A 23,393-nucleotide genomic window follows, 5' to 3' on the forward strand; every position below is an offset into this window, starting at 1 on the left:
AGCCTTACAGGGGGGTGATCAGTGACAGGGGGGTGATCACCTCATATACACTCCCTGATCACCCCCCTGTCATTGATCACCCCCCTGTCATTGATCACCCCCCTGTAAGGCTCCATTCAGACGTCTGCATGTGTTTTACGGATCCACGCATCCATGGATCGGATCCGCAAAACGCATACGGACGTCTGAATGTGTTTTACGGATTCACGCATTCATGGATCGGATCCGCAAAACGCATACGGACGTCTGAATGGAGCCTTACAGGGGGGTGATCAGTGACAGGGGGGTGATCACCTCATATACACTCCCTGATCACCCCCCTGTCATTGATCACCCCCCTGTAAGGCTCCATTCAGACGTCTGCATGTGTTTTACGGATCCACGCATCCATGGATCGGATCCGCAAAACGCATACGGACGTCTGAATGTGTTTTACGGATTCACGCATCCATGGATCGGATTCGCAAAACGCATACGGACGTCTGAATGGAGCCTTACAGGGGGGTGATCAGTGACAGGGGGGTGATCACCTCATATACACTCCCTGATCACCCCCCTGTCATTGATCACCCCCCTGTCATTGATCACCCCCCTGTAAGGCTCCATTCAGACGTCTGCATGTGTTTTACGGATCCACGCATCCATGGATCGGATCCGCAAAACGCATACGGACGTCTGAATGTGTTTTACGGATTCACGCATCCATGGATCGGATCCGCAAAACGCATACGGACGTCTGAATGGAGCCTTACAGGGGGGTGATCAGTGACAGGGGGGTGATCACCTCATATACACTCCCTGATCACCCCCCTGTCATTGATCACCCCCCTGTCATTGATCACCCCCCTGTAAGGCTCCATTCAGACGTCTGCATGTGTTTTACGGATCCACGCATCCATGGATCGGATCCGCAAAACGCATACGGATGTCTGAATGTGTTTTACGGATTCACGCATCCATGGATCGGATCCGCAAAACGCATACGGACGTCTGAATGGAGCCTTACAGGGGGGTGATCAGTGACAGGGGGGTGATCACCTCATATACACTCCCTGATCACCCCCCTGTCATTGATCACCCCCCTGTCATTGATCACCCCCCTGTAAGGCTCCATTCAGACGTCTGCATGTGTTTTACGGATCCACGCATCCATGGATCGGATCCGCAAAACGCATACGGACGTCTGAATGTGTTTTACGGATTCACGCATCCATGGATCGGATCCGCAAAACGCATACGGACGTCTGAATGTGTTTTACGGATTCACGCATCCATGGATCGGATCCGCAAAACGCATACGGACGTCTGAATGGAGCCTTACAGGGGGGTGATCAGTGACAGGGGGGTGATCACCTCATATACACTCCCTGATCACCCCCTGTCATTGATCACCCCCCTGTCATTGATCACCCCCCTGTCATTGATCACCCCCCTGTAAGGCTCCATTCAGACGTCTGCATGTGTTTTACGGATCCACTCATCCATGGATCGGATCCGCAAAACGCATACGGACGTCTGAATGGAGCCTTACAGGGGGGTGATCAATGACAGGGGGGTGATCACCCGATATACACTCCCTGATCACCCCCCTGTCATTGATCACCCCCATGTAAGGCTCCATTCAGACGTCCGTATGTGTTTTGCGGTCCCGATCTATGTATCCGTGGATCCGTAAAAAACATATGGACGTCTGAATGGAGCCTTACAGGGGGGTGATCAATGACAGAGGGGTGATCAGTGACAGGGGGGTGATCACCCCATATACACTCCCTGATCACCCCCCTGTCATTGATCGCCCCCCTGTAAGGCTCCATTCAGACATTTTTTTGGCCCAAGTTAGCGGAAATATATATATTTTTTTGTTTGTTTTTTCTTACAAAGTCTCATATTCCACTAACTTGTGTCAAAAAATAAAATCTCACATGAACTCACCATACCCCTCACGGAATCCAAATGCGTAACATTTTTTAGACATTTATATTCCAGACTTCTTCTCACTCTTTAGGGCCCCTAAAAAGCCAGGGCAGTATAAATACCCCACATGTGACCCCATTTCGGAAAGAAGACACCCCAAGGTATTCCGTGAGGGGCATATTGAGTCCATGAAAGATTGACATTTTTGTCTCAAGTTAGCGGAAAGGGAGACTTTGTGAGAAAAAAAAAAAATAATCCGCTAACTTGTGCCCAAAAAAAAAATTTCTATGAACTCGCCATGCCCCTCATTGAATACCTTGGGGTGTCTTCTTTCCAAAATGGGGTCACATGTGGGGTATTTATACTGCCCTGGCTTTTTAGGGGCCTGAAACCGTGAGAAGAAGTCTGGGATCCAAATGTCTAAAAATGCCCCCCTAAAAGGAATTTGGGCCCCTTTGCGCATCTAGGCTGCAAAAAAGTGTCACACATCTGGTATCGCCGTACTCAGGAGAAGTTGGGGAATGTGTTTTGGGGTGTCATTTTACATATACCCATGCTGGGTGAGAGAAATATCTTGGTCAAATGCCAACTTTGTATAAAAAAATGGGAAAAGTTGTCTTTTGCAGAGATATTTCTCTCACCCAGCATGGGTATATGTAAAATGACACCCCAAAACACATTCCCCAACTTCTCCTGAGTACGGCGATACCAGATGTGTGACACTTTTTTGCCGCCTAGGTGGGCAAAGGGGCACACATTCCAAAGAGCACCTTTCGGATTTCACAGGTCATTTTTTACACATTTTGATTTCAAACTACTTACCACACATTAGGGCCCCTAGAATGCCAGGGCAGTATAACTACCCCACAAGTGACCCCATTTTGGAAAGAAGACACCCCAAGGTATTCCGTGAGGGGCATGGCGAGTTCCTATAATTTTTTATTTTTTGTCACAAGAATCCAGGGGGCCCAAGTAAATTTTTGCCCAGGGTCCAATCAATATTAAAGACGGCCCTGGGGGGGGGGGGACAAAGAGAAATACTGCAGTGTAGGGAGCACAAGAGGGCACTCAGACGACACCATTACTGTGTGGGCAGACTGGGCACTACTACTGTTTGGAGAGCACTATGAATGAGAGGAGGGTGGTAAAAATTTTCCCTGGGGCCTATAGGACTCTAATTATGGACAATTGTGGTTGTCACTTTCATGGGAGCACTGAAGCTGTCACTTTTATGGGAGCACTGTGGATGTCACCTTATGGCGGCACTGTGGATGTCACTGTTATGGGGAGCACTGTGGGTGTCATCTTATGGGAGCACTGTGGGTGTCATCTTATGGGAGCACTGTTGATGTCATCTTATGGGGGAGCTGTTTTTTTTTTTTTTTTTGATTAAATTTTATTTATTGTGATACAAAAACTTAAATACATATTGCATAATTAATATTATAAAGTCCATAAGTCCGCCAATTCTAATCTGTGAACGTGATTGACAATAATTTCATGCGAGTATACATAATAGTGTCGACATTTGAACCTTCACATTCTACATCTATAGAATACATACATGCAGAAAAGCCGGACAGATAGCATTTTCCCCATCTCTCCCCACCAACCCGCCCCCCCCCCCCCCCCCCACATTGCAGGGAAAAAAAAAAAAAAGGGGGATCCTAATTAATTAGCCGTATCCCAATCTTTCCATAGACTATTCCACTTTAAGTAGGATCCTCTTTGTTTGTACAGGATCTTCTCATAGCTTTTCACTTTCTCCACCAGGCCCAGCCAGTTCTTATAATCTGGGGCAGAAGAGCAAAACCAGGATCTAGAAATCAGGAGCCTCGCCAAGAACATCACCTTAATCAACAAATGACTTTTTATGGGTTGATGATTAACCTCAGATAAATCTCCCAGGACCCATATCCTAGGAGACAGAGGAACAACAATTTTAAGTTTACGCGCCAGATTCTTTTGGACCAGGCTCCAGTACCTACTCACCATTGGGCAGTCCCAGAACAGATGTAGATGATCTGCCCTGGGATCGCCACAGCGGGGGCAGTCAGAGGAGGCCCTGAGTCCTCTTCTGTATAGCCATATAGGTGTCGCATAAATTTTGTGCAGAATATTAAATTGTACAACAATGTGGTTAGAATTGTGTGAGACCAATTTTAAGCTTTCCCCTATATTCTCCCAGTTTGGGGGACCCACCTCTGAAAGAAGAGAAGACCAGGCTCTCTGTCCTGGAGAAAGAACATCCAGAAAAAAAATTGTCCATTAAGTGTCTATAACAGTGAGATAGTTTAATTCTCGTGACAGTTTTCTTACAGATTAAATCCTGTAAAAATAAAGGAGTGTCTATAATAAAGAGGTGGCTGTTCAAAGTGCTAAAGAGTGCTGACCTCAATTGAAAATATGCAAACCAGGCCACCTCACCTAAATTTGCCCTTAGTTCCATGAGGGGCAAAATTTGTCCACCGCTGACTACTTGATGTAAGTACTGCACATTTTTAGTCCTCCAGTACTGACGGCAACTTGAGTCGTTTAGATTAAGAAGTTTCGGATTGTGCCATAATGGGGTGCAGATAAGCGATGCCTTAACTGCGCACCAACCCCTTATGACCGACCAGGTCTTTGTAGCCATTCTGCAGAAAAGTGTATACCCGCTCAGTATATTTAATAAGTAATCGGATTCCAGTACGGTGAAGAAATCAGAAAAACCTGCCTCCTTCACCACTTTACTGCAGAAAGGACTATTTTCCCAATCACCAAAAAGGCAGAGTTGGGAGGCCACAAAATAACCCCTAAAGTATGGAAGATTAAGACCTCCCCGACTATAAGGCATGGAGAAATAAAGTGCCTTCAGTCTCACACGCTTCCTCCCCCATAGTAAGTCATTGAGCATCCGCTCTATCAATCTAAAATGCTTGTCTGTAATCCATATAGGCGAGTTGCGCAGGACATAAAGAACCTGGGGCAGCACTACCATTTTTATTAATGAAATTCTGTCCGCTCTTGCTAGCAGAATTTTTTGCCATATCTTAATTTTTGCTCTTAACTTCATCAACAAGGGGATCAGGTTAAGTTGTAAATATTCCTGAGGTTTGGCGGAAACTATTATCCCCAGGTACTTTATTGAATCAGAGATCATTAACTGATTATTAAATTCGCCTCGCAGCTCGTCTATCGGGAGAAGTACGGTCTTCTCCCAATTGATCTCAAGTCCAGATATGTCGGAAAAGTGACCGACCAGATCCATTATGCGAGGGAGGGTGGTATTTGTTTGATGAATAAAAACCAGAATATCATCTGCGTAGAGGGACACGCGGTCATGCTTCCCCATTATGCCAAAGCCAGCCACCTCCGGATCATGTCGTATCATGGCCGCTAAGGGTTCGATATAAATACTGAATAAAAGGGGGGAAAGGGGACAGCCTTGACGGGTGCCCCTTCCCAGAATAAAGCTCTCTGTCATCAAGTCATTGATCCTAATCCTGGCAACTGGGGAGTTATAGAGTAGCCGGACCATTGCCATAAATCTTGGGCCAAAACCCATTTTTTTCATTACCTCCCAAAGAAAGATCCACTCCACCCTGTCGAAGGCTTTAGTAGCATCCAACGACAGGATGGAGCGGGCACCACGCCCCGGGGATTGAATATTCATAAATAGCCTGTGCAAATTGTGATGGGTGCCCCTGTTTGGCATAAAGCCGTTTTGATCCGGATGAATAATCGTAGGGATAACCCGCGAGAGCCTCCTAGCAAGGACTTTTGATAGTAACTTAGCGTCTGTATTTAATAAGGAGATTGGTCTATAGGAGCTCAATTCTGCCGGGTCTTTATCCTTTTTTAGAATTAGAACAATAAGGGCCTCCATCATAGAGTGTGGTAATCTCCCTCCCTGTGCTGCTTGGGAGAAAACCTCCAGCAGCTGGGGGAGGATCACCTCACTGTACTTGCGATAGACCTCATATGGAAGGCCGTCTGTTCCTGGCGATGAGTTCCCCGAGACGGACCCAAGGGCCTCCTGCAACTCAGCAAGAGAGAGCTCCTCCTCCAGATATTCTTTTTGAGCTTCATTTAACATAGAAAGTGGAATTTTCTCCAGGAACCGCATCACCAGTTCAGACGACAGTCCAGGGGAGGATCTATATATCTGAGCAAAATATTGTAGAAAAATATTCCCAATTCCCTCTGGATCTGTTATGGTTTCACCCTCTACATTACGAATTGAGATGATAGATTGTTTTTTCTTATCTTGTTGCGAAATTATTCTAGCTAGAAGCTTGCCCGGACGTCCAGACTCGATAAAATAATTGAGCCCCTTGAAGAATACCCTATGATTTGCTTTCTCTGTTACATATTTCTCCAAGGAGCAACTAGCCTTCTGCATCTCTTGCCTATTGTGCTCAGTGGGATGGCTAGCGTATCGCTCAGCTGTGAGTGCAGCGATCTTACCCAGTTCCTCCTCTTTCTTCCTAAATGTTCTCTTTACTGCAGCAATCTCACTTATAAAGACCCCCCTCAAATATGCTTTCAAGGCATCCCATACTGTATTGATATTAGCAGAGGGAAGATTCACCTCCCAAAAGGAGGATATCAGTAGTTTAATCGACTGCAGATTGTCCAGAATAGTGAGCCAATATGGATTTAGCTTAAATCCTAGCCCCCTAGTATCCTTATTCTTCCCGCTGCGAACCTCAACCAGTACGGGTGAATGGTCCGAAACTGTTCTTACTCCGTATCGCATCTTACAGATATTACTCAGATTGCTCTCATTAGTAAATGCTAGATCGATCCTAGACATTGCTCTGCCCCCCCTACTGACACAGGAGTATACTCTCTTTCCTCCACCAAGATGTTCCCATATATCCACCACTCCCACCTCAGAGCAGAATTGAGGCAGTGGGGAGTTACAGGATACCTCCCCTTTTCCACATCAAGTGAAAATCTGTCTTTGTTAGGATCAATGACCGCATTAAAATCCCCTATCAGGATTAAGCGGCATTCTGGTCTCTTTTCAAAAAAAAGCATTAACTGAAGCAGTGGGTACATTGAAAATGGCGGAGGTATATAGAAAAAGGCTAGGATATAACTGTCACCATTGAGCTTGCCATGCAAAAAAATAAATCTGCCCTGGGCATCTATATAAGATTTTATAAGGGTGAAATCTATGGAGTTATGAATAAGAACCAAAATACCCCCGGAAGAGCCATTAAAGGTAGAATGATACGATTGGGACTGCCATCCCGTTGTCAGGCGGGACAAGGTTTCCTTAGTTAGGTGAGTTTCTACTAAACAGATAATTGCTGGAAGGTATCTTTTTAATGCATCCATAATCGCTTGCCTTTTAACTCTTTCCCCAAGTCCTCTGACGTTCCAAGCTACAATTCTAGTGGACATCCCTCACAAAAGAAAAAAGAAGAAGAAAAAAAAAAAGAGAGAAAAAAAAAAGACCATTCCTGCAAGGTGGGTTCCCCCCCTTCTCTTGATCCGCCCGAACTAGTCAGCGAACCTCTAACCTCCGGCCGTTCTCCCCCAGCCTGGCCCCCCCCCCTCCTATCCCTCCAATCATAATGAAGCACAATTTCAGATGCCCGTTTGATCCATCCAGTCTGATGCCTGTTGTGGTGTCTCAAAGAAAAGGGAAGACCCGTTATGAATTACTCTTAATTTCGCTGGGTATTGTAGAGAGTATTTAATCTCCTTAGCCGCCAAGCGTTTCTTTATCTCTATAAAATTTCTTCTTCTTTCCTGAGTCTGCCGCGCAAAATCAGGATAGAATAGCAGTTTTGTGCCCTGATATTCAATAGGTGCATTCTCTTGCTCTCCTCAAGATACTATCTCTATCCACGGACAGTAATAATTTAATTAAGACTGCACGCAGCGGTCTCCCTGGGATAGGTTTCCCTCCCGGAATTCGGTGGGCTCTTTCTATTTGAAACATAGAGGAAAAGTTATCGCTGCCAAAGCTGTTCATAAGCACATCTTTAAGTTGTTCCTCTAGATGTCGGCCTTCAACTCCTTCTGGGAAACCGATTATATGAACGTTGTTGCGCCTTGATCTATTTTCTAAGTCCTCTACCTTGTTTTGAAGTGCTTGATTTTCTGAAGCAAGAAGCAAAGTTTTAGATTTTAATATGCCCATGTCAGTTTGCAGTCAACAGATTTTTCCATGCTATGGACCCGATCCCGAATCTTTACTAGATCTTCTCTTATTAGAGAAATATCGCTCTGCACTGACCCCAATTGAGTGGACATTCCTTGCACTAAAGTGCCATTATTTTCCACAGCGCTTAGAATTCTGTCCAAGACGGCTGGGTCGTATTCAGTTCGCATTTGTGCAGAGAGGCTTTCCTCGCCTACCTCCTGATCCGCGTCCTCTAGTCCATCCTGGGAAAGTTCGTCATTTTGGGAAGTTTTAGCGAATTTTTTCGTTTTGGCAGGGTTTTTATCATTTAAAAAGGGCGATTTCAAAAACTTATCGATTTTGTTCTCTGGGGTCTTAGCCCCAGGCTTAATTGCAGAGGAATCAACTGAGCGTCGTTTTGGGGCCATTCTCCCCAAATTTCCCCCTTTTTCTTTTTCTGATCCTTTTCTTTTTTTTCTTTCCCCTTCCTTCCCCCCTTTCTTTCCTTTTCCTCTTCCCTTTTTCTTTTCCTGCTAGGTTTTTTAGCACTGTGGATGTCATCTTATGGGGCACTGTTGATGTCATCTTATGGGAGCACTGTGGATGTCATCTTATGGGGCACTGTGGATGTCATCTTATGGGGGCACTGCGGATGTCATCTTATGGGGGCACTGCGGATGTCATCTTATGGGGGCACTGCGGATGTCATCTTATGGGGGCACTGTGGATGTCATCTTATGGAGGCACTGTGGATGTCATCTTATGGGGCACTGTGGATGTCATCTTATGGGGGCACTGAAGCTGCCACTTTTATGGGAGCACTGTTGATGTCATCTTATGGGGGCACTGTGGATGTCATCTTATGGGAGCACTGTGGATGTCATCTTATGGGGGCACTGTTGATGTCATCTTATGGGAGCACTGTTGATGTCATCTTATGGGGGCACTGTGGATGTCATCTTATGGGAGCACTGTGGATGTCATCTTATGGGAGCACTGTTGATGTAATCTTATGGGAGCACTGTGGATGTCATCTTACAGGAGCACTGTGGATGTCATCTTATGGGAGCACTGTTGATGTCATCTTATGGGAGCACTGTGGATGTCATCTTATGGGGGCACTGTGGATGTCATCTTATGGGAGCACTGTGGATGTCATCTTATGGGATCACTGTTGATGTCATCTTATGGGGGCACTGTGGATGTCATCTTATGGGGGCACTGTGGATGTCATCTTATGGGAGCACTGTGGATGTCATCTTACGGGGGCACTGTGGATGTCATCTTATGGGGGCACTGTGAATGTCATCTTATGGGGGCACTGTGGATGTCATCTTATGGGGGCACTGCGGATGTCATCTTATGGGGGCACTGCGGATGTCATCTTATGGGGGCACTGCGGATGTCATCTTATGGGGGCACTGCGCATGTCATCTTATGGGGGCACTGCGCATGTCATCTTATGGGGGCACTGAGGATGTCATCTTATGGGGGCACTGCGGATGTCATCTTATGGGGGCACTGCGCATGTCATCTTATGGGGGCACTGTGGATGTCATCTTATGGGGGCACTGTGGATGTCATCTTATGGAGGCACTGTGGATGTCATCTTATGGGGGTGTTATGGACTATTGATACAAAATGGATACTTGCTTGTTGAGCTAAGATGGTGGCCAGGCATTCTGCCAACACCTATAAACTAGAATCTTACTTTGTGTTTTTATCATGTGTTTCTTTGTGGTTTCTGTTCAGCTCAAGCAAGCAGCTACAAAGAAAGAAGTAACGGTTTCACCCAGGGGGGAGGGAGAAGGAATTTCCTCTGGCCGTCAAGGTTACAGAAAAGTAGAGAGTTCATAGCCAATAGAAAATATATACTTTATCTTTCACCCCCCTCCCCCCCCTCACTCCCTCCTCTCGTGAAACCCATGTTGTTTTCAGAAATAAACCAGAGATACTGATTAACTCCATGTAGTGAGTTGTCTGTCTGATCTCTCCGTGCACGTATCTTAATTAATTAATTTGGAGCAGTACATCAAATCAAACTGGCAGCTTTGTCAGAACCAGAACAATTTTGGCACCCAACGTGGGGCTCGAGGATTGGACCCTCTGTTCCCGTACCCCCAGAGACCAGACGAGGAGAGGCGCACTAACGGACACCGGGGTCGCAACCCGTGATATGAGGTAGGAAAATTTAGTCATCTTGCCTATAAAGTGTCCCCTGGTGTAGCCTCTTGGTGTTCGTCTGAGGGAGGGGTGCGGAAGCAGTCTGGGACGTCCTCGAGGGCATGAAAGTAAGAACCCCATATGTTTTCTTAAAGTCTTGATGTACTGTGTTGTGCCTATAAGTTGTGAAGACCCTGTTGACAAGTATCATTGACTGAGACACGGAGTTCTCCTGTGTTCCTGTATCGGAGTTCAGCCCGGTGTCTGACTCAAATCTCCATAAAGGGGACGATCACAGATGGGTGGAGAGCGGTTCGCGGTAGCCCAGAGTGTGCTGACCGGAACTCAAAGGTCTTCACGTCCAGTGATTACTCTATGCAGAGGTCTTTAGGCGGCTTCAGTAGGTACGAGAGATAATGGGAAATGAGGAAAGTGTCCCGAAGGGTTACTGTTCACCTGAACAGTACGTGGCGGACAGGAGAGGCAAACGTTTCATAAAAGGATTAAGTAAGTTGGAGAAGAGTTAAAGGTGTCTGTAAAGGAGGCATCCTATGTAGTGCTACCTGGCAAGTGTTGTTAAACGAGAAGAGAGGGAAGTTAGAAGATGATTAATTGACAGACATGGTCCGTGTGTGGTTGGACTGTAGTAAAGAATTTGAACAGACCGGGGGGAACTAAATTTTGATGAGAAAAGAGAGATATTTCTGTAAGCCTGGTGTTGCATTGATACATGACTAGCCACCACCCTATAATGGCGCCGGGAAGAAAGCAGGTGGGTGGACCTGCAAAACATGTGGTCAACAGAATCCCTCCTCCCGTGATACGTGCCTTCCCTGTGGGGTTCCCCACCCACAAAACCACACCTTGGTAACTACTCCCCGGCACGTCCCATCACTTCCCGTGTTAGCTACAGCGCCATCTTGTCCCCAGGCAACGCCCATGAACGGACCTTTAATATCATTCGGTCCGGACCCCCCCCGTCACTCCTATGTCACCCTTGCCCCTTCCTACTACCTTGTACCCGATGATAAACCCGGACGGTACATTCATGCTACCCCACTCACCTGCCACCCTTACTCCTATAATGGTAGGGGGGCAACCTGATGAAGCAGAACAGGGGGATGCAGACGGTGCTGCAGAATCCACAATGGGCATACAAAATGCACCGGGTAATATGCAGACTCCTTCGCGGGGTACCCCGACAGACTATGGGGATCCGCCAACTTTACCCCTGGCACCACAGTGGACTGTACCCATGACCGTGCGCCCATCACGACGTTCACAAGATCAAATACTGCAGGGTCAGATTACAGAGTTACAAAAGAACTTACAGAAAATTGAGCAGGGAAACCTTGAGACACTGAAAGAAGCCCTAGCACTTAACCGGCCACAGGGACCACCAAAATATGTGTCTTTCACCCCACAACAGTTATTCACCATAGTGAATTTACTGCCTGACCCTGAGACCTATCCCATGCCCTTTTTCAGGAAACTGTCCCAAGTGCATCAAACCTATGGGTGCACATGGTCGGACCTGCAAAGTATAGTGGAAAACAAGACAGGTGAATACTCCTCACTGATAATGGATCAAATCCACATCCCTGAACTTAAAAGGTGCTAACTTTGACCCCCAAGATCATGAGTCTGGAGAATTCTTTATAGAACAACTACAGAAATGGACAAAAGCTAAATTTGCAGATCATTCCAAGCAGATCATTTCACCACACTGCAGGACAGCTGCGGGGGATCAGTTGACCCCCACCTTTTTTCTTTTCACAGAAATGTTGGTTTCTGCTGTGTTAGTTTAAGCTCCTCTTTCTGATAAGAAACTGTCTTGCTTCTTGGTCTTTGTGGTTTTTACTCAAATTATGTGACACCCACGGCTGCCGGATGTCTGACAATAAAATTCTGCACTGATTTATATGAGCAAGGGGATTCGCTGCAAACCATTTTGCACCTCATCCCCAATACTCTCTGGGCCAGAGGACCCCAGGATATTGGATACCTCAATGTCCCACCAGTCACTGTGACCCTGAAGGACCCCAGAGTCCTACCATACCAAGAGACTGGACCCAGTAGCCAGAGAAGCCCCTTCCTGTGTCAGAGCTATCCATGCTGCCAGCTCTCTTCTAAATGTCACATCTGACGTTGTGCTGGGTCATCCCCTCACTATTCTGGCTCCCCTTGACATTTCTGCCATCCTCCAGCAGACTCAACCTAAACACCTCACTGCACAGCGCCACCTCCGGCTTCCGTGTAGTTTGCTTCTGCCAGATAATGTCACCATTCAGAGGTGCCACATCCTCCATCCTGCTGCACTCCTTCCTCTTCCAAGGGGGGAGTATAATGGAGATTCTGAAGATTTTATTGATCTACAGGCACACTCGAGCTGACACCTCTGAAGCCAGAGGAAAGGCCCTAGCTGATCAAGCGGCCAAGGAAGCAGCAGTGAAAGAGGAAAGAGTCCAGTCAGACCAGATTATGATAACACAGGAAGACCTGGAACAAGAAGAAATCACATGGGACCTCCTGAAACAAATACAGAAACAGGTACACGCCACAAGAAAAATTGGATTGGCTAAAAGAGTCAGCCCAAGAAGAGAAAGAATCTGGACTGTGGACCCAAGGAAGGAGAGCATCTCTGCCCAAAGCTCTCTATCCTCTGATAGCTTCAATAGCTCATGGGCCCACCCATCAATCTAAGACCATCATGAAAGAACTAATAGACAATGGCCCCAGGTATAACCCCTGTCCTGGTGAGGCATACTCAGTCTTGCCTCATCTGTGCGCAGTGCAACCCGGGAAGACCTGAGCCTACACCAACCAAATGTCTCCCCAAAGCCCAGTACCCGTTCCAACGGATTCAAATTGACCACATCCAGATGCCAATGTGCCAAGGGTTTCAATATGTGCTAGTAGTGATAGACTTGTTCTCTGGGTGGCCAGAAGCCTACCCCGTCCGAAACCAGACAGCAACCACTACTGCAAAAAAACTGATGCAGGAGCTTGTCTGTAGGTTCGGAGTACCTGAGGTCATTGAGAGTGATCAGGGCCCAGCATTCACTGCTAGATTAACCCAAGAAGTCTGGAAGATGGTAGGGTCACACTTAGCCTATCACACACCCTACAGACCCCAAAGCGGCGACAAAGTCAAACGACTGAACGGGGTACTGAAGTCCAAGATGCTGAAAATGACTGGGGAGACAGGGCTCAGTTGGGTACAATGCCTGCCAATAGCACTATTTTCAGTTAGACACACCCCTAGGCCTCCACACCAAATTTTGTTTAGGACACGGCCTAGGATGGGACAGTACTTCCCACTGCAAATGCATTATGAATCTGTTGCTAAATATGTGATTGCCCATAGTAAACAATTGTCTAACATATGTGCACAAGTTTTCTCTTCCATTCCAGATCCTGACTCCCTAGAGGGAATACACACTCTCAAACCTGGAGAGTGGGTGGTGGTCAAGAAACACGTCAGAAACACCCTCGAACCACGATACAAGGGGCCTTACCAGGTGTTGCTGACTACCCCGACCTCTGTGAAACTCGAAGGGAGGCTTACCTGGATCCACGCCTCACATTGTAAAAGAGTAAAGGCTGTCCCGACGACCCTGGAACAATAAGCCATGAGGATTCACATACTGATCATGACTTTGACAGTGGGCATATCTGCAGTGTTCACGCCACTGGGTAATGAATGGGACACTGGGCTAATGTCACATGTTTTCCTAGCTGGACACACTGTTATTGTCTCCAAGTACAAACCAAAGGTATGACATTTAGTCCACACATACACTCAGGTTGCAATGATTCAAAAACAGACAGCCACGTGCAGTGTATTGGTGTAGATGCTGAGAACGGAAAGGATCTGCCCTGTAACCACCGTACTGTACAGGATCTCCGGACAGGTATATTAGCTAACGACACCGAAAGTCAGTCAAAAGGATATGAGTTGGTGAAAGGGACACAATTAGCCAAACTAATTACCCGATTATTCAATGGCACAGCAGTAGCAGTTCCAGAAGATATATACTTAGTTTGTGGACACAAAGCATACAAATGGTTATCTGAGAATGTCACAGGACTGTGCACCATCGCCAAGCTTACTCCTGCCACCTTTATAGTACCACACTCTGAAATTGACATAAATGCAGTACCTAAACACACCTTGTATCGTAGGGCCAAAGATAACACACCCAGACCAAATGGCAAGCCACATGTAGTAGAGACGAGCATTACCAACCAAATTGTTAGTTCCATCTTCATATATCCCATGATAGCGCAGATGTGGGATCATCTGGTAGTAGCAACAGACCTGGATGACCAAATATGGGAAGAGATGAGACTTATGAATACCTCAAACATTGTGCAAAACCAGTTAATCATTGTCACCAACCAACACACATTAGTTCTAGATTATGTTACAGCTAAAGATGGAGGTATGTGCCAGGTTGTGGGACCCTCTTGTTGCCATTACATAGACCCGCAGGGTAATTTGCAAGTTAAGGTGGGTATAGAGAAAATGGCGGATTTAAGAGATAAATGGCTGGATGCACATAAAGCTGATAAAGATACATGGTGGTCTGATACCTTCTCTTCCCTTAACCCCAATAACTGGTTCAAAGGTATTGGGGGTTGGCTCATGGGAATTGTCCAGGTAATATTGCAGGTAGCCCTAATAATATTGGTGATATATGTAGTGATTAAGCTCGTTCTTATTTGTGTGACCCGCTTTTCAAAAAGAATGAAGAAAACTGATGAACGACCTATTATGCTCCTCTACGATGAGGAAGGACAGAAGGAAACATCGTTCAACACAGCTCCCCCTCCTCACAATGATGCCTGGCTGAGATAGGGTGAGATGAATCCCAGGGTATTACCACAAGTCCGAGCAACCGGGAGCCTACCTATAAGGGGTAGGTTGTCGCCACTGCGGGTGAAGAGGATACGAATGGTATGCCCAGGGGATTTGCTAGGCGAAGGGAAAGTCTACAATCAAGTCTCCAAGGGGGGACTGTTATGGACTATTGATACAAAATGGATACTTGCTTGTTGAGCTAAGATGGTGGCCAGGCATTCTGCCAACACCTATAAACTAGAATCTTACTTTGTGTTTTTATCATGTGTTTCTTTGTGGTTTCTGTTCAGCTCAAGCAAGCAGCTACAAAGAAAGAAGTAACGGTTTCACCCAGGGGGGAGGGAGAAGGAATTTCCTCTGGCCGTCAAGGTTACAGAAAAGTAGAGAGTTCATAGCCAATAGAAAATATATACTTTATCTTTCACCCCCCTCCCCCCCCTCACTCCCTCCTCTCGTGAAACCCATGTTGTTTTCAGAAATAAACCAGAGATACTGATTAACTCCATGTAGTGAGTTGTCTGTCTGATCTCTCCGTGCACGTATCTTAATTAATTAATTTGGAGCAGTACATCAAATCAAACTGGCAGCTTTGTCAGAACCAGAACAGGGGCACTGTGGATGTCATCTTATGGGAGCACTGTGGATGTCACTTTTATGGGAGCACTGTCTGTCACAGTTATGGGAGCACTGTGCATGTCACTGTTATGGGGACACTGTGGCTGTCACTTTCAGGATTGAATTTTGTCACTATTTCTTCAGTCTATTCCACGAGTATCTCAGTACTGCTCGGCATGGGAGCCTTACTTACAGTTGGTAGCTCTAGACCTCGGTTATTATGGACTGACCATATTTCCAGCAGCCGGTAACAGGTCTACAACACACGTCGCTCTGTTTCTGGGGGACAGGTTACGCTGTGACACAGGCCGTCGCCCTGGGAACGTTGTGCGCTGGGGCCGTGTTTCCGGGGGACAGTAGGTGTTGCTGCACAGTAAGATGGCGGCTCAGCAGGAGGAAGCGGTGCGAGAGTTTGTGTCGGTGACCGGCTCAGAGGAGGAGAGAGCGCGGTTCTTTCTCGAGTCCGCCGGCTGGGACCTGCAGGTAACGGAGGAAGGGGGGTTGCAGAGGCGGGAGGACAGACGCGGCACATGGGGAGAGAAGCGGGAGCGCCGGGGCTGGAGATCGCACTGTCATCTCGCCTGACCCACGCGAGACAGATCCACGGCCCCTCCCCCCCTGCCTTGCTAGACCCCACAATCCCCTTATAAATGTCACCCCCAGGACTACAAGGGTCTCCAAGCTTTTGAGCCCTTCTTGTTGGGGGGTTTGCAGTTCCCCATCACTGTCTCCTCTTTAGTTGGGTCAGGTCTGTCACCGCTGTCTTATACAATGTGACAGGCAGAAAATGGCGCGTGCCATGAACTGGGAGTTAAATATGGCCTGTGTTGTGCTGTATGGCAGCGCCATATTTTTCATTGTATTATGGGGTGTGAAAAAAACTACCATTTTTAGTTTGGGGTGCGGTCTGTTGTGTCACCAAAATATTTAATTACAAATAATTTTCTAGGACATATGAACCTGTCAGTCTGTGCGGTGCGGAAGCCTAGAATCTATCGGCTACAAACCTGCGCGGCGTAATTTCACAGCTGGCTGTTTGTTACAGTTGTATCTGGTCCAGACACATCCCCAGCACAAGTGCCCCTTCTGTCCTGATGTTTTGTTACAATGTATCATTGCAGGTAAACATGTATTGCCTGGACTGGATGCCATTGTAACAGATCCTCCGGTGTGAGTGGTCTTAGGTTTGTATAGTTTTTTAACGTGTTTTTATTAAAGGGGTTCTTTGGGCTCCTTATGACCAATCCTCAGGATAGGTCATCGGTATGAAGCTAGTGGGGGTCCGACACTCAGAACCCCTGCTGATCAGCTCTTTCAGGCTGCCACAGTGACCAAAAACTCTCAATGTACAGAGCGGGAGCAGAAGGCTCCATACAAAGTGTAGTTTCTGGTGCCGGATGGGGGCTGAGCTGCAGTACCCTGACATGGCCACTACACAGCGCTGTCTGCCTCCAGTTCCATACACTATAGGCTCTGGTGCTATGGCAGCTCCAAACAGCTGGCAGGTGTCGGACCCCCACCAGTTTTAAATTGATGACCTATCCCGAGAATAGATCATTAATATCTGTAGCCAGAAGAACCCCCTTAAATCATGTTAAGGGGAGAATGATCATGTGGCCTGGGACGTGTTGGGCTCTTTCACATCACGTCTGATCCTCTATAAGGCTGTGCACCCCCTGACGGAAGGCTATGCCGTATGCCACCGTATATAGTCATACATGGGCATGTGTTGCCCCCACTTTAAAAGTAAGTGTGCATACTGTGGTATACATCTTTGTCATGGCCTGCTGAATCGGACAGTACAGTCTACTGCACTTTATTTTATAGTTAAAGGGGTTGTCTGAGTTATTTTTTTGTTCTTTGTATGTTTCTAACTAGGCAAATGTAGGGACTTTACAATTCACTTACTTTATCTCCAGTTGCTCCTTTCTCAGATTTCACTGAGGGTCACATGACCTGTGATGTCAGCCTCTCTCCCTGCTCTAATGATGTTTCGTGCACAATCCTGAGAGAGCAGATCTGTGCCTTTACATGAGACGAGACGTCGCTGTGCTGGCCACACCCCCCTTCACTGCCGGTGTTCTGTCATTCCGCAGATAATCGCCGCGCAGCGGCTGAACGGGCTATCGCAAGGCACTGTGGGAAGAGGGAAGCCACGGCGGTGCATGCTGGGTAACATAACGGTGATTGGTGGATTTCCTGAGGTGTGAGATCTGCTAGAAGAGACTCGCATCTCAATAAGGTCCACCAGAATGACAGAACACTGGCTGCTGCTTATTGCTCTCTCCCTGGATTCTTGAGGAAAAACATTTAACCCCTTGAGCTGCACAGACTCAGGGCTGAAAGCTTTACTGAGTAGCTGCAGGCAGTGAGGAGACAAATGTTAGGCACACGAGCTGACAGACTGGAGGAGTTCTGCAGAGCATTGCAGGTAGGGGGGAGATCCTGTGTGTATCAGCAGTGTCATTATACAGCTGGGACTTGTAGTTCTATACATACAACATGCTGCAGAGTCTCCCAGCAGGCAGACATGTCACTCAGGGCAGCACTTGTATTCACTCCCTTAGCAGTGTCATTATACAGCTGGGACTTGTAGTTCTACACATACAACATGCTGCAGAGTCGTCCCAGCAGGCAGACGTGTCACTCAGGGCAGACTTATTCACTCCCTTTGCAGTGTCATTATACAGCTGGGACTTGTAGTTCTACACATACAACATGCTGCTGAGTCTCCCAGCAGGCAGATATGTCACTCAGGGCAGCACTTGTATTCACTCCCTCAGCAGTGTCGTTGTACAGCTGGGACTTGTAGTCCTACACATACAACATGCTGCTCAGTCTCCCAGCAGGCAGACATGTGACTCAGGGCAGCACTTGTATTCACTCCCTCAGCAGTGTCGTTGTACAGCTGGGACTTGTAGTCCTACACATACAACATGCTGCTCAGTCTCCCAGCAGGCAGACATGTCACTCAGGGCAGCACTTGTATTCACTCCCTCAGCAGTGTCGTTGTACAGCTGGGACTTGTAGTCCTACACATACAACATGCTGCTCAGTCTCCCAGCAGGCAGACATGTCACTCAGGGCAGCACTTGTATTCACTCCCTCAGCAGAGCAGGGGGAGGGGCAGAGATTGTTGTTATTGCAGGTAAACAAAGGGCTAGAAGAGAACCAGAGAAATGAGGAAATAGATATTTTTTTTGCCTAAATCTTGCTTAGCTTAGTTATATACGTTGCTGACCATCAGATTTACAGTGCTATATATTTTTTTTTTATAACTCGGACAACCCCTTCAAAATAACTGGATAAATGCCCCCCACATACCAAGGCGCACAGTACAGTGAATGGTGGCCTATGGATGCATTCGGCATGTGCATTTTCACAGCGTTAAAAAAGCTACATGTGAACATACCCTTAGCCGTTTTATCAATCTTGCACAGCCTCGACAGCGCTCTGTTCTCGGGAGGAAACCGGCCAATCCTCTGTAACCACCTGCAGTAAAGTACTTACCAGACGGATCCCGCACTGCTGCTCCGGTTCTTCCGGCCGGGCTCTATTTACATGACTGCAGCAGTGACATCTCAGTGACAACACGTGACCACTGCATGCAGTCCCTGACCTCATTGGAAGCACAGCCATTGAATCCAACCATTGACTGCAGCGGTTACGTGATATCACCTCTGCAGTCAGGTAAATAGTGCCCAGCGGGGAGAACCGGAGCAGAGGTGCGGGATCTGCCTGGATAGTACTTTGCTGCAGACGGATCGAGAGGGCTGGGTAGCCTCTAAGTGGTAATGTCCAGTGGCCAAGGAAGAGTATGGAGGCTGAGGGGGCTTATGCTACCCATCAAGAAGCTACATCTGGGAGTGACTTATCCTTTGTGTTACTGATGGGGGCGTTTCTCAGTAGTAAACAATAGGGATGATTTAGTCAAGGCATTTAGCATCAGTGTGTGTTTGGGGGAGGGATGGGGGACATCTAGGAAATGCAATGATCTTGTACTAGCTCCCCATATGTCAGTTGTCCTTCCTGCCTGCCAGCTGTCACACGGCACCGCACCCTCCCTCCTCACTGGTACATATTGCAGATGGTGAGAGGCTGTGGACACAGTGAGAAATGCAAACCATGACCGGATCCTCACTACACCAGGGTGTCCCAAACCACATGACTGAATGAGCATCCAAATCTTATGTAAATTCTAGGGATCTGGATCGCCCCAGTGCAGGGTTTTCACCTCCAGCTGGTTGTGAGCTGCACTGGGTCAGTATAAAGCTGTACGTTTTACAGGTAAAAGGAGGACTCCAGAAGCCCATTGGATACTTAATCTACAGTCTAGTTCAGGACCCAAGTCACCATTTTTCAGAATAAGTCTTAGCAGCCCATTCTGCTGCATGTGTAGGGTGAGGAGACCCAGTGTACTCCCCACCCATTAGCTGCATCTGTTTTATTAAAGGTTTTTTTTATCCTCAGGATAAGTCTCTAGTATGTGATCGGTGGGGATCCAACTTCTGTCACCCCACTGATCTGCTGTTTGAAGAGGCTGCTTCCTAGGCCAGTGACATCATCATCATTCATCACCTCAAGTGAATGGGGCTGAGCTGTGATATCGAGCACATTCACTATCCAATGGACGGCACTGTGCTTGGAAAGCTGCGAGGAGGCTGTGGCACTCACCTTAGCCCAGAGGCCTCTTAAACAGCTGATCAGAGGGGCTGTCGGTGTTGGACCCCCACAGATCACATACTGATATCCTATCCTGAGGATAGGTCATCAGTATAAAACACTCAGAGGTCCCCTTTCAGCAATGGCCTGAATAGGCCCCAGTAAACAGCAGGACACCTTAGTACATATAGGTCAACATACTACTGTTGGTGGCTCTCTCTTAGCTGCATTATCTATTGGAGTCTGAAATCCACCCCAATCACATCAGAGGCTGCTGCTTTTTCCCTGCTCTATGCTTTATACTGCAGCTCTGCTTGCTCTGACTGGATACTGTGTATTAAGCACGATTATACCAGAAGGTCCATGTGCAAAGAGGCTGCTTTTGGAAATAAATTTCCTTTTTTTGTGTGGTCTGACTGCAGGGTGTCATCAAGAGATTCATTTCAGAAAATACCTGAACCTTCTTTATGTATCACAGCAGTTTTTTGGATAGAAAAACCTTTAAATTTTCCATTTTCCTCCTCCTAGTTAGCACTAGGCAGTTTCTATGAGGACGGAGGAGATGATGAAGACATAGTGACACTACCACAGCCGCCCCCAGGCTCCACTTCTCGTGGTTCTGGACCTAGGTGAGTGCCCGAACACTAGCATGCTTGCTTTCAGAAAAAGGGAATTTTGAAGACTAATATTGATGGTGTGTCTATAGGAAGAACCGTCAATGACAGATCGGGGGGGGGGGGGGGGGGGGCAAACTGCTGAGACCCCCAGTGAGCGTAGAACTCTGGGGCTTCTATGGCTTTTTCCCAGGACAGCATATCTCCATTCAAGTGAAGAGGCAGGAGCGAATCTGTGCAGGGGAAAAGCCAAAGCCTGTGGCTCACTTTATTCTAGATATCAGTGGGGCCCCAGAGGTCCAGCCATTATATTTTCTGTGTCCCATTAATATTAGTCATCAGAAAACCACTTTAATAGGGTATTCCATAATTTTATTTTTATTTATTTTTTAAAATTTGCCTCCCAGCCAGCAGTACCTGTGTTGAAATCCATACTCGCCTGCTCTCTGCCTGTTCAGTTCCAGCTCCTTGGTTCCCTGGCTCTCGTCACGTGACTTCCGGTCCTCATTTGTCAACCTCTGCACAGACAGTCATGTGTGCCACTGCAGCCAAAGACTGGCCTCAGCGGTGATGTGTCCCTAAGCAGCACTGAGCCTGGGAGCCACGGAGCCAGAATGGAGTAGTGAGAAGCAGGTGTGTATGTAACCCTGGCTAATGGAGCAAATTTAAGAAAAATAAACCTGGAAATCCCCTTTAATGGGGTTTTGTGGTAGGAAAATATTGATCACCTATCTTCAGGATAGATCTTCAATATTTGCTGGTTGTGGTGTTACAGTGAGCGCTGGCGCCTCCTCACAGTCTGTCAAGCAAAGTGCTTTTCATTGTATAGCGGCTGTGCTTGGTGTTGCACCTGCACCTAGGCCATGTGACCGGTGAACATGACATTCGTGGCCTTTTAAAACAGCTGATTGGCAGGGGGGCCAGGAGTTAGACCCCGACTAATGAGATATTGATGACCTAACCTGAGGAAAACCCCTTTATTGTATAACAATCATAAATCTGATTGTGGGCCTTGTGTTGATTTGCTCAATAGGGTCACTGTTGGCCCTTCTGTGAGTGTTGTGAGCATGCTCCTGGGACCTGAATGGCTCCAGGCAGGGAGAATATTTTTTATGCAGACTCTCGGGAGAATTCAGGGCTGAGCCACTTGGAAATGATGCACCGCCCAGCATCGGTAGTACATCCTAATGCTCTTGCTGTCTCATCTTCCCATACAAACGTATGTTTGGGGCTTGGACCGCCTGAACTGTTAGTGCAGCAGCTGTAAAGTGAGACACTCCTACTTCTGCTGCACTGCACCCTCAGCTGACAACTCCTGACTACTACAGAAATGAGTTTGGCTCCCTAAAGTCTTCTAAACCCTGACAGCCCGTGTATGACCCAAAGCACTAACTGTTTACCCTTGCCTCTCATCTCAGTGATCACAGGGTGACGTCTTTCAGAGACTTGGTGCACGCACAGGAAGAGGAAGAAGAAGAAGAGGAAGGGCAGAGGTTAGAATTAATTAATATTTTCCATGTGTTGAGCTGTGCTAGATGTTTTGTGGATGACTCGGATATTGACGCCTATGTTATACCTGCAAATTCATGGGCGATGGCAGTGTAATAGTTCACAAGGGTAAAGGAAGCTGAGATATAGCGAGCTGTTTGTATAAGTCACCTGAGATTTCCCTTTTCGTCTGTGTGGGTCAAGAAGTCAAGAAACTTTGCTCTGACCACGTTGCTCATGTCTCAGCTTCCTGCGCCACTGTGAATAGGACATGGAAGGAAGAGGCAGGCACAGCCACAATAGGGGTAATGAATACTAGAAGTTCCTGACAATGGAGACCACTCTATAGAGGGCGCGCCAGGGATGATGAGAGTCTTATGTCTGTTGAAAAGGTTTTTTGCACGTTTGGATATTGTTTGCAGAAGAGATCAGTGATGTTTGCCATTACCTTTCTGAATGGGATATGATTTATATATATATATATATATATATATATATATATATATATATATATATATATATATATATATATATATATATATATATATATATATATATATATATATATATATATATATATATAGAGAGAGAGAGAGAAGGAAAGTCCGCAGCACTCCTTTAAGTAAAAAAGTGAAATTTATTCACACATGTCAGACAACGTTTCGGTCCTCTCACAGGACCATTTTCCTTCTCTACTAATTTTGTCCCATATCGAGGGACCACCGTGTGCACCTGCATTATTATATGCACTAAAGGGAGTGCTGCCTGAATCTCTTTATGGATGTGTGTATATATATATATATATATATATATATATAAACTTGTGAAGGTCCGTAAATCCAGCTACAGTATATGACCAATCACCAGAAAACTCTACTTGTCCTGATTTTGACCACAGGGGGCGTTTATTATTGTAGTTATATACCAGTACGTAGGAATATTATGAAACAGT

At 46.7% G+C, this 23,393-nt stretch overlaps 1 protein-coding gene across 1 annotated transcript in view; it reads left to right on the plus strand.

The window, feature by feature from the left end:
* The first annotated feature begins 16,004 nt into the window (after positions 1-16,004).
* Positions 16,005-23,393, plus strand: part of NSFL1C (NSFL1 cofactor) — a 29,872-nt gene continuing 22,483 nt past the window's right edge. The window contains exons 1-3 of the mRNA XM_044296342.1: positions 16,005-16,160; positions 20,868-20,968; positions 22,372-22,446. Coding sequence (XP_044152277.1) covers positions 16,056-16,160; positions 20,868-20,968; positions 22,372-22,446 — 281 coding nt within the window. The 5' untranslated portion in view covers positions 16,005-16,055. The remainder of the gene's footprint in view (positions 16,161-20,867; positions 20,969-22,371; positions 22,447-23,393) is intronic.

The sequence above is a fragment of the Bufo gargarizans genome, chromosome 6 (genome assembly GCF_014858855.1).
Source record: "Bufo gargarizans isolate SCDJY-AF-19 chromosome 6, ASM1485885v1, whole genome shotgun sequence".
In the NCBI taxonomy this organism is placed as follows: domain Eukaryota; kingdom Metazoa; phylum Chordata; class Amphibia; order Anura; family Bufonidae; genus Bufo; species Bufo gargarizans.